Genomic DNA, 16,762 nt, shown 5'->3' with positions numbered 1-16,762 from the left:
CGGCGTGCGGCGAGATAAGTGGCCCGGCGGGGCCCGGCCCCCCCGCCGACCCCCTCGCCCCCCCGCCTCCTGCGCGCCGCCTCTCCGCAACGGGGCCGGCATCTGCGGCGAGGCCCAGCCGGGCTCGGCGGCGGCCCGGGCCCGGGCCCGCGGATCGGCGCGCGCCACCCCGCCGGCGGCTGTGGCGGGCGGAACTCTTCGGCGGCGGCAGCGGTGCCGGGGGGAAGGGAATGCCGGTGCGCGGGGCCCGCGGCGCGCCCGGGCCGGTGCACCCTCCTTTGGTGTCCCCCCGGCGCGGCCCGGCCCGGCCCGACCGGAAGCTCCGGCCGTGCTGCGTAACGCATCCGGGGCAGGGCAGGGCGGGCCGGTGCCGTCGCGATGCCGGACTACCTGGGCGCCGACCAGAGGAAGACGAAGGAGGAGGAGAAGGAGGATAAGCCCATCCGCGGTGAGAGGCGGCGGGACCGGCCGGGTGCCCTGTGTGCGCGGCGGGGAAGCTCCCCGAGCGACGCTTCGGCGGGGCAGCGGGGCGGGGGCGGCGCTGCCCGCGACCATATTGGTGCCGGGGGCGGCGGGGCTGAGGGAGCGCGGGTGGGGAGGGAAAAAGAGAAAAAAAAAAAAAAAAAAAGATTTTAAACCCCCCAGATGCGCTACGTGGCGCGGCGGTCGCCGTCCCCTCGGGGCCGCCCCGGCGTGGGGCCCGGCTGGGCTGGCGCTGTGCCTGCGGCCCCAAGGGGCGGTTAAAGGTGACCGTCCGCCTGGGTTTGGAGTTTCTGAGGGAGGAGCGGCGGGGCTGGGGGCCGGCGGCCCGTCGGGAGGAGTCGGGGGGGCGGCGGGGTATCACCGGGGGTCCCCAGGTCACAGCCCGGCCTCTCGGCCTCTCGTCTTGGGCCCGGCCTGGTTTCCGTACGGCGAAAGGCCTTGTGCGGCCTGAGGGTCAGCTGAAGGGTCGGCCTGATAAAACCTGGTAATTTCTTGTTGTTGGTCGGCAGAGCGCCCAGAGCTGGCTGTCACCCCGCCGGTGGCCCCGTCACCGGCAATGCCATGGAGGCAGGAGAGCACCACGTGGCTGATTTTTCTGGTGGTGAAATTGCCAGTTGCTCCTCATGTTTGAATTTCATTTGCCTTTATGATTCATGTTACTAAATATTAAGTAATGCATCTGGAAGCCAAGGCGATACTGCATGTAACCAGTGATGGACTTTGAACTGTTGCCACTCAAGGAAGGTTTTTAAATTATAGCAACATAGTGTTCAGTAGATATAAAAAAAAAAATAATTAATGGGGTAATACAAAGAATCAGGAAAGAAATAAGGATTGAAAAAAAAAATCCTCTCAAAATGCTGTGTGATACACACTGCACCCAGATCTTCAATACTGTGTGGCTGGTGCTCCCTTTATCATAAGAAAAGATACAGTTGAATTGGAAAAGAGGGAGAACTGTGGGCCAGGAATGTTTGACATGAAGGCTATCATTTGGTCAGGAAAAGAGAGAGCTTTTAGGAGAAGGGAGAGGGAATGTAAAAGGTCTGTTAAATGGCAAGCGATATGAAAGTAAATAGAGGGTGACAGTAGTAGAGAGTTACATTTTTCTTAGTTAATGGAGAGAGTTCACTGGAGGAATCCTGCAGCACTCTGCAAAAACTGAAGCGATTAACAGCTGACGCTGCTTGTTCTGATGTGGGAATTCTGAGGCTTAAGTACAATTTTTAGATTTCAAGTTTAAGTCAAGTAAAAGGAAGCATAATGCTGATTTAAATGGGGGGATTCCTTCCCATGTGTTCTGCTGCACGTTGCTGAAAGTTTACAGGTATTCAAAAAACTGATAGAAATATTCATGGAAGGAAAATTTTTTAAGGGCTGTTAATAACAACGTGTGACCCAGGAGTGTGAGCTCACTATGCGTCTGCCGCGTTTGTAGACCTTCCTGTTGGAGAAGGGATACTGGGCCAGACGGTTCATCTTGTCTAGTACAACTATTCCCATGTTTTTTGTTTTGCAATATTCAAACTCAGCATTGTATTAGTTATTGATTCCAGGCTGCTCTGGTAGCTTGCGGTAGTTTTTTGTTACGGAGACCAGCTTAGATTCGGTTGCTGTTCCCTGCTCTCACTGGGCATTTTGGAAGAGAGACATCACTGGTGGAAAGTGGTGACAGGTTTTCATTGTAGTTTTTTTAAACATTAAGAAACAAAAAGTTAATAAGATGAAGTTCTGATATCTTCAATTCCATCTCTGTACAGTCATAGGTCAGTAAACTACTCCAAGCGAGGCAAAGTTTAAGTAGCTTGCTTGCTGCAGCTCTGTGTGGAACAGTTTTGGACTGAAGAGAGTAGCTGGGGACCCTGTTTTGATTTTCTTGAATGTCTGATACTTTTTTGTTCCACTTTGGTTTAGTGAAAAGTAGAAATTGAAAAGAATCCCTTAAAATACATGATTCCATCTTTTAGAAGCGGAATTGATACTGCTGTATCATTTTTTTTTTTTTTTTAACAATAAGGTTTTGTTATTAAAATTGGAAGCTAAGTCTTTCCTGTCTTGTTTCAGCTCTGGATGAAGGAGATATTGCCTTGCTGAAAACATACGTAAGTAGCATATGTATACAAGGGTGTTAAAGAAAAAAAAGTAAGTCCTCTTAGGAACTGAATGCAGGAGTGGAGGGATGTGTACTCAGTAGTAGTTAGTAGATCTGCTTCTCCTAATGCTTTTCTCTCCTGCCAAAATCTTTTCTCCCTTTCTACCTTCCAACCAGAAAGCCCCATACCCAACCCACAACCCTAAAAATAGTCCATTAGGTCTGTTAGCTTGAAAGTAACAATGTTTTTTTTTTTTTTTCTATTTTTGTTTTGTATCTTGTAGCTGATTGTCATAGGGGTCTAACAGCTAGGGCTTTTTCACTAACCAATTTTCTTGCTTTATAACGAACAGTTAACTTCAAGACTCCTTCTCCCATCAGATTTACTTGCTTTTAGCCATCATGTTATAATACTGTTAGCAAGGGGTACACAGGCCTTGTGAAAAAGAATAGTCTCGGGGGGTGTTTTCTGCAGACAGTAAGGCTTAAAATGTAAATCTCCATGTCTCTACTGGAAAGTATGGTGGATCTGTGAAAAAACTCTTGAAAAATGAAACTTGCAGCTTAGTGTATGTCTGGATTTGCATATGTTTGCTAGAAGCCTGAATTTTGACACTGAGACTCATTTATGAAGCTTTGAAATATGTCTTGTGCCCACTGCGGCTTCTCTTTTGTTGGCAAGTTGATATGAAGGAGATCTTGTAGAGGAAATGCAGATCCAGATCTGCCTGCATTATGCAGGGGCATCACAAGCAAGAATCCAGCTTCTGATTTGCCCCATGGTCTGTCTGTTCTCTTCTGTGGGTGATAGAAGGGTTGGCTAAGGTAGTTACAGCACACCTACACATGATTTTCAGATAATATGTACAGATTTCTGTCTGTATATAATTTTTACTAAGCCTTAGTTTAAAAAAATATGACTGAACTGTGTTAAAAGAAAAAAGGATCCTTGAAGTTTACAAATGTGAAAAATTTCCATTCGCGCGGTTGGCCAATTGTGTGTAGCTGCATTCTCTTTTTGTGAACAGAAACATTGTTACTGAAACTTAATACTGTCTTTTTTGGCTGTAATCAATCGTTGGCTGTTACACCAAGACACATCTTGATGCTCAACAGCTCTTGGTATTTTTTCCTAAACATAAAATAATTTGAAATCTACATGGTATTTCTTTCTTTTCCAGGGCCAGAGCACATATTCAAGGCAGATCAAGCAAGTAGAAGATGATATTCAACAACTACTTAAGAAAATCAATGAGCTCACTGGTATCTTTCTTTCTTAAGATAACTTTCAATAGAAGAGCTGCCTACACCAAAACAAGTGTTCTAAGAAGCAGATTTTAAACAACTTCTGCATTGCTTTATTATTGTTATTTTTCTCGAAAGAATACATTTATTTTTTTGGTCACATGAGACACTTGCTGTGTAGGTGATGGTCTTTTTGATTGAGCAGAGCTAATCTGTACATATGGTTGTGTAATTTTGTGCTTTAACACATTTTTATTCAAAACTGTAATTTTTATATATTACACTGGCATGAAACAAATGCCCCTTTCTGCCGCTAGATGATTTGTTGGGATTTGTGTCAAGCTGTATTTGAATAGCGAGTGAACTTCCATAGACTGCAAAACCCCAGTGTATTATTAAGTAGGGGTACCAGTCCTTATATAAGGAAGAAATGTGTATCAAGGCAGTTAGCATTTAGTATCAGCTGGTTTAAAATCAGCTGGTCAGTTGTGGCAGTGACAATAAAAATTATTTTGTTCCCTTATTTACCTTTGATTCACTGATGTATGTTTGTGGCCCTGTTGCTATGCCTCTAGCCGGGAAGGCTGCAGTGTCTCTTCCAGTAAAATCCTTTATTTGTTCAAAACATATCCATATTTTGGAAGATTTGTAATCTTTGTGTGTGTGTGTGTATATAAATATATATATATGAAAAAAAAATTCATTTGTGTGAATCCGTTAGCTTCTGATATCTTGCACTAAAGCCTTCCATCAGTGAAAGCACTTGCAGAGTTTCACTCCTTTTCTGAAACTTTGAGAACCGCGCTTATCTCTGCTATCTCAGTCAGGCTTGGTTGTAATTGTCTGCGGGCTGTAGAGTTGTGTTAGAGGATGGCTAGACTGCTATTTGCATGCTTAGCTGGCACAGTCACGTAGGCCTCATTTCTTGAGGAAACTTGTTTTTTAGGAAGTCCTTCAAAGATATGTGTGCGTGTGTTTTGGAGATCTCTCAGAAAGCTTCCTACAGGCTTATATCTGAGGTTCTTGGTATGGGAAGGATTGCTGACATGCCAGTTAGCTGCTTCCTCAGCTCGTCTGTGTTGTACGTAGGAATCAAGGAATCCGACACGGGCTTGGCTCCTCCTGCCCTTTGGGATCTGGCTGCAGACAAGCAAACTCTCCAAAGCGAGCAACCATTACAAGTTGCAAGGTGGGTGCACTCTTCCTCCTTGCAGTGGAGCTGTAGTGATTTACAACTGATGTGTGGACTTTTTGTAAAAACAAGGTTCACCTGTTGTGCATATTAACAGTGGTTTTTACCATTGCATCAAAACTGGGCTGTGTTATGCTTGGTGACGCGTTACCTACTTCATACTTGTACTTATTCCTGTCATTATTGTATGATGCTGTAATAATAGAGTCACAAGTACAATAGCTATTTTGGTGTATTTGGAAAATACGACTCTGTCACCTTGATGCCGATACAAATAGCAAGCCAGTTAGTTTGTCTGCTTGGTGGTGTTAATTGTATGTTCTCTGTTAGGTGTACAAAGATAATTAATGCAGACTCCGAGGATCCCAAGTACATTATTAATGTCAAGCAGTTTGCCAAATTTGTGGTGGATCTCAGTGACCAGGTGGCACCTACTGACATAGAAGAAGGGATGAGAGTTGGGTAAGCAAAATCCTTGTGTTCTTATGAGTTTTCCTGGGGAATGAAGCTTTTTTATCTGATCGATTAGTTTGACATGTCAGCAGCTGTCATTTCATGTTTTTGCAGTGGTTGAAATTATAATGCCAATGTCTTTCTGTTGGAAGCCAGTAACTCACCTGCACGCTGTGCTGGAATCTTGATTTTGATACCATTCTGGTGAAAATTGTGCATCGTGGACTCACACCTTTCAGTTTGGGCCCCAACAGTGCTAGCTTTCAGGGAGCCTGTGTAACCTGCTGCCTCTTTGGCAGCCTGCACAGTTACACCCAGGGTGGCTACGGGAAGTGTTCGATGAGGAGGTGAAGCCTGTTGTAGAATTTGGTCTGTGGGATATTTTGAATTTCAGTTTTCAAAATACTTCGGAATTAGTATTTTTGGAAACCTTAAACTTTTCTGCAGGAGGAGTTCCATTCTCTAGCCCATCTGGCTCTTAGCTTTCAGGGCTGGGCTGTCTTGATGCCAGAGAAAAGAACAGTTTAAGAATTCAGCTGCTAATTTACCGAGTTGTTTCTACATGGCAGCTTAATTAACTGGCGGTAAAATAATAGTCTTTATGCTTTCTCACCAGGGTGGACAGAAACAAGTATCAAATCCATATCCCCTTGCCTCCAAAGATTGATCCCACAGTCACCATGATGCAAGTGAGAACTGCCAGTACTTACTGTGACATTGCTTTGTCTTGTAACGTTGATTACTTTGACTGGATTTTGTTGTGGGCTGTTGAAGGCCCAGGGACATATGCAGCCTCAGGCTGCTAACTGCTCGCTCACCCTTTTGTTGTGCAGGTAGAAGAAAAACCAGATGTCACTTACAGTGATGTTGGTGGTTGTAAAGAGCAGATTGAAAAGCTGAGAGAGGTGGTTGAAACCCCTCTGCTTCACGTAAGTAACCTCCAGATTGAAACTTTTATTATTTTGAAAGTATTCTGGTCATCTGTTAGCATTTGAAAAAACAAGAAGAGATAATACAGCTGAATAGAAACACCTAAGTGAAAGGAAGGCTGGTTTTAACAAGTGAAATCCAGCCTAGTCTGTTTATATTGCCCCTGATTGATGATTTTCTTAATTTGCATATACTCTTTGATGCACATAATCTTTAATTTGCACATAACCTTGCCTTCTGTTTTCCCACCATTACAGCCTGAACGATTTGTTAACCTTGGAATTGAGCCTCCCAAAGGAGTACTTTTGTTCGGGCCACCTGGTACGGGCAAAACACTTTGTGCCCGTGCTGTTGCTAACAGGACCGATGCCTGCTTCATCAGAGTAATTGGATCTGAATTGGTGCAGAAATACGTGGGAGAGGTGAGAGCAAATGCTTGACGGAGTGTGGAGTGATTTGCGGATTTCCAGTTGTGGGGACCCGGCACCCTAGTGGGTTTGACAGATGAATGTACTGGCATGCTGGAGGTACTGGTGGGGAGGAGCTGTCAAACTAATGGCTACTGATCAGGCAGACAGTTGTAAGACCTAAGTATGTCTCCTTGAGGAACTGGATTTTGCAGTGCAGAGTTTAGTCTGCAGTTCAGGAGGACTCTAGGATTAGGATTCTGTTCCCAGCTCTGCCGCTTATTTTTCACTTGGCCCTCAGGTAAATGACTTCTTTTGTGCTTCTGAATTTAAGAGTAGTAATTTGTCCCTCCCTTATAAGTTGCCTTAAGATTTATGAATGTTCTGTTATACATGTGTGTACAAATAAGAAGAGTTTTGTCATTGGAAACTTAGAAGTGTGTGGAGGTATGAAAAGTTTAATTTTGATAGTTTTCCTTTAATGTGCCATGAATCTTTAACAAAATGTTGGATATTGCTTTCAGGGAGCTCGAATGGTTCGTGAACTCTTTGAAATGGCCAGAACTAAAAAAGCTTGTCTTATATTCTTTGATGAAATTGATGCCATTGGAGGTATGTTTGCAGTATCTGCAGCTCTAATCTCATAGGGGAACTTTCAGGCGTTCTTTTCCTGGTATAGTTCTTTACCTGGATTGCTGTATTTCAAGAAAGGTGCTTCTAAATACCTACCTAGCAGAACTACTACCAGCATGTCCCATGTTTGTGAGGCTGTCAAGAAGTGGTTTATACAGCCCAGATGAGAAGTAATTTTTGCACATTTGGAACACCCAGATTATTTAAACTTTAGTGAAGGATCTCATGTGTTGTGTTTGCAAAAAGTACTGCTGACTTTAGTCCACAAGCTGAAGGGGGCTACATATAAAATCTTTATTACTGCCTGAAAATGAATGTATTTTTTTTTTCCTCAAAGTATGTACTTGGGTCCTTTGAAAGTAGAACAGGTTTTATGCAGGCAAGGGAGGAGGATTTTGGTGGAGGGAAGGCAAAACAAACTACACCTAGAAATTTCAGCAGTTTGGCCAGTTATTAGGCAGGGAGATGGGCCCTTTCATACTAAGGATGAAGATACAGTGCTTATTGTAACTGACAGGCAACATTGCTCTTTCTTTGAAGTGTGTCGCTTTCAAATAACCCCTTCACACCTTTTTTAAACTCTTCACAAATATTTGTGTGTAATTTAGAATTATTTTTCCGGCAGTCTTCTTTGTAGAAGCTGTGACATCTCCATGTTCTGAAGGTCCCTCTCTTATTTTGTGAAACATGTGTCTCCTCTCTCCAGGTGCTCGTTTTGATGACGGGGCTGGGGGTGACAATGAAGTGCAACGTACTATGCTGGAGCTGATCAATCAGTTGGATGGTTTTGACCCACGAGGCAACATCAAAGTGCTGATGGCCACAAACAGACCTGATACTCTGGATCCAGCACTGATGAGGCCTGGCAGGCTGGATAGGAAGATAGAGTTTAGCTTGCCTGATCTTGAGGTGAGCATGCTTTCTTTCACAGCCAAGTATATTTTGAGAGCAGTGTGTTTCTTCAGTTAGGGCGTTACTGTCTGGAAGCAGCTGACGAATATTGACAACAGCAGCATTCTTAACTTACATGAAACTACATGGAGATTGGAGGGATTAAAGATGTGCCAAAAAGGTTTTCCCACACCGAACAGATTCCATCCCTGGGCAAGAAGCCATGGTAGATAGCTGTAATCACTGCATATTCCTGTCCCAACAGATAAAGAATCCTTTAACCAGATCCATGATGTAGTTTTTACGTTGGCATGTGTTTTGTTTGGCCCTTTTGAGAGGGATTTCTTGAGGTACTTGTACCGTTAGAGCTCTATTAAAAGTTATTTTCTTAATTTGGTATCGTGAACACTTAAACATGCTAGTCCAGACATGGGAAGCTGTAGCTGGGCAGCAAGTAAAAGATTTTCCATTAGCCCTTGCTGTGGATGTGGACAGCTGCACGCTAGAGTCATCGCCTCTTTCATACCGTGAACGCTTCTGTCCTCCGCTCTTTTTTCAGGGGCGAACTCACATATTCAAGATACACGCTCGTTCGATGAGTGTTGAAAGAGACATAAGATTTGAGCTGTTGGCTCGGCTGTGTCCTAATAGTACAGGTAAGCTGCGTTGTTGTGGTTTTTTTTAACAATTTGGTGTATGCTTCACCTCCGCTGGTGGTTAGAGCTGAATTTGTTTATCCCTTTGTTTCAAAGGCGCTGAGATTCGCAGTGTCTGCACGGAGGCAGGCATGTTTGCTATCCGAGCACGTAGAAAAATTGCAACAGAGAAAGACTTCTTAGAAGCAGTGAACAAAGTCATTAAATCGTATGCGAAATTCAGTGCTACCCCGCGCTACATGACCTACAACTGATCTCTTGGAAAGTTTTCCCTGTTCCTATTGTTAAAACTTTCTGTGAAACAAAAATCGAAGTGTAGTAATTAATGTCTTGCTCCTGGAAGCTAGAAATAAACGGAATATTCCAAACAGTAGGTGCGAGTTCATTGTGAGTGTGTTCTACACTAGTGGAGTATTGCTGCTGTGGAAGAATAAACTCAGTGAGATTCTAATAATGCAGCCTAAACCAGTGAGATATTTTTAAATCGGATACCTGGGCCATGTTAGAAATCCAAAGTTTAGATCCCTGGTCACCATTTGCACCCCAAACCTACCATCTCAGTTGCAGAGGTGCTGAAAGATCCCTAAGGGACTGCAGTGTTTCCAGGTGTGCTCTGAAACGCTTGCATATGACACTCGGCACCAAGGTGTAGGTGTGTCCTGAGAAAGCTCTGGGGAGCTGCTGTGGGAAAAGGGCTGAGGAGAAGGTGTATGTAGCTCTGCTCAGGTGCTTGGTGCTGTGAGTCATTGCCCACCTCAGGGACGATGCGAAGGGGTTTTTTTCCTTCCCTTGTGTGAGCGCTCTGGTATCATCGTAACTTGATTTTTTTTTTTTTTCCTTCAGTGGTTTTCTTCATCCTTTTTGCTGAGATTCTTTGTTTCTTACCAAATAGTAAGTAGGTCAAGAATGAGGATTTCTTAGCGCTAAGGGAAGGAAGATTTCTTTTTCCTGTTCCTGCTCTGAAAAAGATTAAAAGTTTGACATCCACTACTGCGCACTTTGTCACATCACATTGTTACTTGTCTAAGATGCTGCTACACACGGAGCACGACCCCGACAGGGTCCTGCTGCTCCGGTAGCTGGGCAGTAGCTCATAGTTGCTGGCAGCAGGCAGTGTTAAGAGGTTGATCTTCATTCATCTGGCATGATTCTGTAGAGCTGGCTGGTTTGGTAAATGAAAAGCAAGCCTTTAATTCTCTTTTTTTTCAAGTGTGGGAAGTTTTGTGGGGAGTAAGAAAAGACCAGGAGAGCTTGAAGAACTACCTGGGGGGAAAAATGCTTTTGGGAACTGCTTTGTCTTGGAAGTGAGAGTTTTATCAGGTTTTATTTTGATACAACTGATGTCAATTTATCCAAGCTTAGATTGTGAAGCCACTTTTTTTTTTTTTTTTTTTTTTTTTTTTTTTGAAGAGGAGGTGTGTACAACAGGGAAAGAGTGTGTGCAGCACATAGACTTTGTTAGCATTTTGGCTGGTGTCAGTATGTTGATAAGCAAACGAGCAGTTGTGGAAAACTGTTATCTGTTATTTTGGTAAGAGATGTTGGGGAGGGATGCAAGTTTATTGGTGGGACAGAATTTTTTTCATTTTGAGCCTGAAGGGGAAGTGGTTCCAAAAGCACCATTGAGAGTGTCTTGATATACCAAGAGCAGCACTTGGAAATCAGCGTACTTTTTACTTCAGTGTGTGACAGGAGTTTGGCTCTTCCCAGGTATCCTGCTGTACTGTCAGTGCTCCTGCGAGAAAGGAGGGGGAGAGGAATATTGTTCTGACTATTGAGGTCTGGAACCGGACTCGGCTATCCAGCGACGTGTGGCGCGGTGGGGCGCTGCCCTGTCAGTGCAGACAAACTGGAGAGGGGAAAGAGTTTAAAGGCTGTGGCTTTGTTTAATGTAGCGCTGACAAGCCTAAGGATTTAAATTTGTAGACAGCAGTCTGTTAATCTGTATAGGAGAGAGGAAGTCGGATTACTGTTTGTGGCTGAGGTAGGCTGGTGAGCAGGAAGCAGTGCTTCAGCTGGTGGCAGCAGAGCACAGGAAGAGACGAGCCAGAAGCTGCCCGATTTTATTTTACTGGATGAGTTACCAGCGCTGCCGGTAGTACCCAGGAGTGTGGTGCCAAGTGCTCCTAGTGCCACGCAGGCTGCAATCTCAGCCTTTCTTGGGCGAAGGTTTTTCAGCCCACCAGCATTTCCACAGCTCCCCAGAAAGCACGGCTGTTGCTACCACGGTGGGAAACGCAGCGTTTAAGCATATCGCTGTGAGGCCTGTGTGGAGAGGGCTGCGTAGGATCAGGAGCAGGAACCTGAGCAGCAGCAAGGCCTGCGTGGAGGCGGTGACCCTTCCCCGCCTACCCTTTAGCAACAGGCACCTTGGGGCCAGGGACCTCGGCTTGTCCCACATAGAGTCTCACCAAGGCAAAGTGGAAAATTTTGACGAGTCATGATCATCACTTTATTTTAGAAGTCGACAGGGTTTTGCCCTACATAGTTAAAAACTGAAGCTGCAACAAGCTAAAAGTAGAAAAATACACTGTATGTAGATACAAAGGCTTGTTAAGCTGGTTAACATTGCAAGTGTACCAATAGTTGTTCAAATCAACACGCACAATGTGTTAACGTGCATTCAGTTCATCCTTTGAACTCCAGCTAAGCAGTAATTTCTGATGCAGAAAGCTTCCTATCCCTACTGGCAGGGGAGTCTGAAGAATAAAAATCTTTGCTGACTGCCCCCGGTTCTTGGGAAACTTGGTTTACCTGAAGCAAGCCCTACTCACAACAGAGCCTGGAGCAAAATGAAAGTATTAAGTTCTGCATTCAGAAGAGAGGAAGTCCTTTATGCGCAGGGCCTTTGATTTGAGGGTGCAAAATGAAATGTCTCTGATGTTCTGTTCCTCTGTGCTGTCAAAATAACCTGCAGAAGAAACATTCCGAAATTCCTGCCTCTGCTCAGGTTCATAGTGACTCTTGTTAGGGAAATACAGGGATTGAAGATTTCTTTTGTTTGCTTGAATTACATTTCCATGTTTTTCATCTCAGACCTGGAGTTGTGAGCAGTACCCCAGGAACCAGGTTGTGAAGACTATAGGGACCCCCCCCCCCCCATGCTACTCTTTCTTTTAAAAACCCCAATCATGTAACCTTTTTGAGTTCTATGAACTGATTTTCTCAAAGAACTTAAAAGCTGAGTCAGAAGCAGCACTGCTGGTAGGAAGGAATCTCAGGCAACAGAATAGTAGTACTTCTTTTTTTGATTTGGACCACTGAGACTTCAGCATTTGTCTACATTTTCATTCCAGCTTAAGAGACTACATATAGGGCATCAGTTCTCAACTTTAATGGGCTTCACTCTTGCCTTAAACCAGTTTTGTCTTCAAACTTTGAAGCTAAATTAATTTTAGCTTAAAATCAACTGTATTCTTTTCTAGAAAGCATAACTAGGTTTTGGCAGTTAAAGTACCGTATTGGTAATATAATAATTATAGACAATGAGCCTCTAATTTGAAGTTCACTCAGACTGAAAATGTTCAAGCAACGAAGAGTTGAGTATAGCTGAGACAGGTTAGATATTAAAAAAAAAAATAACTGTACCGTCCAGGTTTAAAAAGAGTATCAGCTAAATGCTACCAGTGTGAATTCAGTAATCCAGCTGGCAGATAATTACAATTTGTATGAATTCATCATATGCAGATGTTGACATCATGCTTTAAAATTCATTTAAGAAAGTTCTTTAAAGACACTGGTACAGTGCATTGCAATTGCAGAACAGTTATTTCCTGCAATATCTCACCTCATAGTGAGTTAAAGTGCCCATTTTCTGAACAGGAATAGGAATGTCACCTTGTCTTACCAGATTGTGATTGTAGCAGAATACACTGAATTTTCTTGTCTTGCCTGATTTTGTGCATTTATGTTGTTGGAAGGCTACACCCCGATTGAAAGAAAACATTCAAGAGCATGAAGGCTTCCAACTTCTTATCCACTCTTCCTACAGAAAATAAGCACCACCCTGTTACCCGTAGATACAAATAGCCTTAGGCTCTCTTTAAACTGTGCAAATTAAATATTCAGAAAGAGTCTCCATCAGCACAAATCTGCCTTCCGTTCTGCTCGATGCCAGTCTTCAGAGGTCAGAGTCGGTCTGTGAGGCCGACCTGTCTTTCACTTGGCAGGCAAGGACAGCATCATGAATACTGTGAAACAACAACTCTCTGGTTACAGTGTTATCAAAAAAAGTCAGTCTTGTCAGCTCATTCATTACAGGGCCTACAAAATAAAAACCAAACAAGCACGTAAACTAAAGTACAATGATGGAAGACAACAGTATTTCAAGAAGATGACAACAACTTGCATTTAAAATAGCCAGGTGCATCACACACTACCTCTATTCCAAACAGGTAATTGTCTTATCCAGACGCACACAGAGGCCTGTTCTTGGCAGAAGATGCTACATTCCAAATATTACAAACTTGAATCATTGCAGGCTTTTCTCCTTATTACATTACAGCAATTTCAAAATGCAACGTTTAGGGTGGCATTGACAATTGGCCAGCTGGAATAAATGGGAGCTGGACCTAGTCCTCACAGACATCATTACGTCAGTGCTCTGCTTTCACCGAAGCGAAGGCTCTAATGCATATGGGCTTGTTTTTTCTCAAATCCAATTTTATGTGAAGTGCTGATACTACCGACGCACCCAGCAGCAGAAAATATGGGGCCAGAGGGAAAGAGATAAAACAGTCTCTCCCATAAAGCTCACCAAAAAAACCCAACAAACTAACTCACCACTACAGCTGGCAATACAGACACAGACACCAACTTCTTTGTATTCTTTTATAACCTGCAAGAGAGTTAAACTGAAGTGAAACGCAGGTACACTGTTGTACACACCGCAGTTCTGGAAGATGTAAGCCAATTACTGGGAAAGCTGCACCGTCCGCATTCCCCAGTACTCAGCTAAAACTTACAGAGCTACAAAACTGAAACCGTGATTAGGGGGCATGTATGTCTCATGCCGACAGGTTGCCTACTAGGTATCTCACAAGTATTCTACGGGCTTTTCTGGGGGAAAAAAACCCTACTTACCGACTTCAATGTTTTTGCTCCAACTGAATCCACAAAGTTCACTGGTGTGAAATCCAGGATTAAAGAGTGGATATTTGTTTTGGGCGCCACAAAATGTTCATGCTCATCAGGAGACGTGTCTTGTATGCTAGCATCTGGAGATGCAAATTTTCCATTTACAGGTAACTCATCATTTGCTATCTCATGTTTTATACTTGCTTCCATGTCGTTGGTCTGGGACAGAAGATAAATGACAGCCAATGCTTTTTCAGTGTTGACCCCCCTTCTCCCCGTACTCATCTGTTCTTTCAACCTTTAAAAGGCGTACAGCTCCTAACCATTACAGAAGCTGGCTTTACATGCATGCATACTTCCATATCTTACGTATATCAAGGTTTATTCTCTTATGCCCAGCCTTTCTATGGCTACAGGCAAGCAGCGTAAAGCTGTTACCTTAGGAGCGATTTACCCATTCCTTCAAACACTGACACCTGTTCCTTCCTTCCCTTGTCCCTGCTGATCCTGTCAAGGCCCGTATACTCAAAAGAAGCAACAGCAACTGGGCTCTTAAGTTAGGCAGTTGTGTGGTTTCCCATGGTAAAAAGCACACACCAGCCCCCCACCACGGGGCCAAATTTAAACACGCACAAAGGCACAAGCATGTTTCAGACAGCCCTTCTGCCTCAGCCACGCCAGGGTCAGCAGTGCGGATGGGACCCTTTTATTACAGGCACTGCTGCTCTGCATTAATTTTATTCTATTCTATTTCTGCATGATTATTTCAAGTGTGTGGGGAGGGGCAGAGGAAGGGTCCCTCCAGTTTCTGCCAACACCACTGCTGAGTCACTATGACACTGTGGAAAGGCTCTGCTCTGCTTTTTGCTACCTGAATGTAATCAAGGTTCAACACAATTATCCAACCCAGCCTTGAGCCCCTGATCCTTTTGCTGTTCCCTCAGTAGCCTGTCCACACTGCACAGCGCTTGCTCCCTAAGCCTTCCTACCTGAGTGGCACCCTGCACCTTGTATAAACAAGAACGGTAACACCAGAAAGCAGCATGTTAGCTGATAAAGCAGAGGTAAATATTTACCGAAGAATTCACTAGTTTCAATACAGCTTGCTTTCTGAGTTCATTTGCCGCCTTTATTTCCCTGGCATGCCTCTTCTGGGCTTTTCTCCTTGCTGCTAATATGGCACAAGGGTCCACTCCAGTCTGTCATCAAAAGAAAGCACGATCAGAGGAGATTCAGCTTGTTAGGATGACATTGCAGTATCAATTAGCACTGCATTAATCACTGTCATAAATTTAAAACGCAAGCCTGCACTGTTCAGTTTCCCTCGGTGGGGGAGAGAACAGTATAAAGTAAGAAGGAATAATCTTGGCAAGCACTGTGTTGACAAGATGAGGAAGAGATGCACCACATTGTTTTCTCGAGATCAGAGTGTGCCATGTTCCAACCGAACGCTGATTCGAGTGCAAAGAGCAAGGGGGAGAGAAGTGCACTGGGACATAAATCGCTAATACCTCTTGCTCTGTGAAGATCGGTACCACCCACCTGTTTTGTACAAGGCTCATCATGGGAGCTACAGAAAAATTTTCCAGAAGTTAGTAAGGGTGCAACTGCTACCGGGTCAGGCAGTTCTGCTGTTAGCTGGTTCTGTTATTGCCATTCCCACCCAGTCACCCACTGGTTAGACAGGAGGTGACGCATACTCTTGTATGCGGGTCATTTGTTGCTCCTGAGAGGCATAAATGGCCACAGTATTTCACGGTCCTACACTCCACTAAAGTTTGTCACCCAAGAAGGGTGCTTTTACTCCCAGACATTTTGTTTTCAGTTCGGCAACTAATTTCCTTTTGATTTAAAACAAAACAAAAAAAAAAAGCGTTTCACCAGTTTGCGCTCTGCAACCACCAGACCTTCCATTCACAAGGAGTTACTATTAAGATAAATCAACAAAGCGTATTCCCTCCCACCACATTGTTGCTTCCTAAGATGATCTGCAGTTTGCTGGAGATACCTCACGTTTTACTGTTCTCCAGGGGCCACAGGCCGAGAAACATTGTGCTAGGGGCGGCACTAAAGGAGCTGAAAGATGAGCATGTTTCAGAAGCCAGCTTGAATTTTCAAGACACAGACATCAAAGAATTTGCTTTACTTACCTTTTTCTTCAGCGCACTTGTATATGACTCACTATTGGCAAAATAAAGTGATGCATTAGCTTGAAATATTTTTATTCCAGGATGTTCTTTAACCTAAGAAAAAGAATATTGGATGTGCACAGTTAAGTATTGCCTGCACTAGAAGAAAAGCACCTCTGTGATTACAAGACACATGAACGTGCAGCAGCCCAACAGCCAGCCCTGCATGGCTGCCGGCATGTGTCAAATAAAGGGAGGCTGGCACTGTCGTGAGCAAAGGCAATCAGAAGATCAGAACCTCCCCCTTTCCCACTGTAATACTGCACACAATCAATGCCATGTAACATTTTTCCTTCTTTGTAACAACAAAATGTACAGCCATAAAAAGGAATTAAATATTTGTAGTTCTCTGATGCTGTTATCTGCAGTTGGTATTACCACGAGGAAATCAAGCAGATCTAGCCTCCCTTTTCGCCTCCCTTTCTACAGCATTAATGACTCATTTCTCTCTTTCTCTTTTTTCTTTCTTGTCTCCTCAGGCACAAAAAAAAGAGCCTTTCAAATCTTTGGTTTTA

The 16,762-nt window shown here is 43.9% G+C and overlaps 2 protein-coding genes across 4 annotated transcripts in view; one reads left to right on the top strand and one right to left on the bottom strand.

Annotated features, from left to right (window-relative positions):
- Positions 1–302: 302 nt before the first annotated feature.
- PSMC2 (proteasome 26S subunit, ATPase 2) lies at positions 303–9,355 on the top strand. Its single transcript, XM_037390382.1, has 12 exons — positions 303–448; positions 2,548–2,585; positions 3,757–3,838; positions 4,910–5,009; positions 5,343–5,474; positions 6,082–6,154; positions 6,299–6,394; positions 6,653–6,817; positions 7,327–7,414; positions 8,142–8,344; positions 8,886–8,982; positions 9,079–9,355. Exons 1-12 carry the CDS (start codon positions 379–381, stop codon positions 9,234–9,236), a joined length of 1,302 nt encoding a protein of 433 aa, XP_037246279.1. The 5' UTR covers positions 303–378; the 3' UTR covers positions 9,237–9,355.
- A 2,051-nt stretch (positions 9,356–11,406) lies between these two features.
- The window catches only part of SLC26A5 (solute carrier family 26 member 5), a 36,629-nt gene continuing 31,273 nt past the window's right edge, over positions 11,407–16,762 (bottom strand). For all 3 annotated transcript variants that reach the window (XM_037390373.1, XM_037390374.1, XM_037390372.1), the window contains 5 exons: positions 16,209–16,301; positions 15,135–15,257; positions 14,065–14,277; positions 13,765–13,819; positions 11,407–13,245 (listed from right to left, as the gene is read on the bottom strand). In XM_037390373.1, coding sequence (XP_037246270.1) covers positions 13,103–13,245; positions 13,765–13,819; positions 14,065–14,277; positions 15,135–15,257; positions 16,209–16,301 — 627 coding nt within the window. In that variant the 3' untranslated portion in view covers positions 11,407–13,102. The remainder of the gene's footprint in view (positions 13,246–13,764; positions 13,820–14,064; positions 14,278–15,134; positions 15,258–16,208; positions 16,302–16,762) is intronic.

This window comes from Falco rusticolus, chromosome 5, assembly GCF_015220075.1.
Source record: "Falco rusticolus isolate bFalRus1 chromosome 5, bFalRus1.pri, whole genome shotgun sequence".
In the NCBI taxonomy this organism is placed as follows: Eukaryota; Metazoa; Chordata; class Aves; order Falconiformes; family Falconidae; genus Falco; species Falco rusticolus.
The sequence above is the reverse complement of the archived record's forward strand: the minus strand, read 5'-3'. Positions and strand labels throughout refer to the sequence as shown.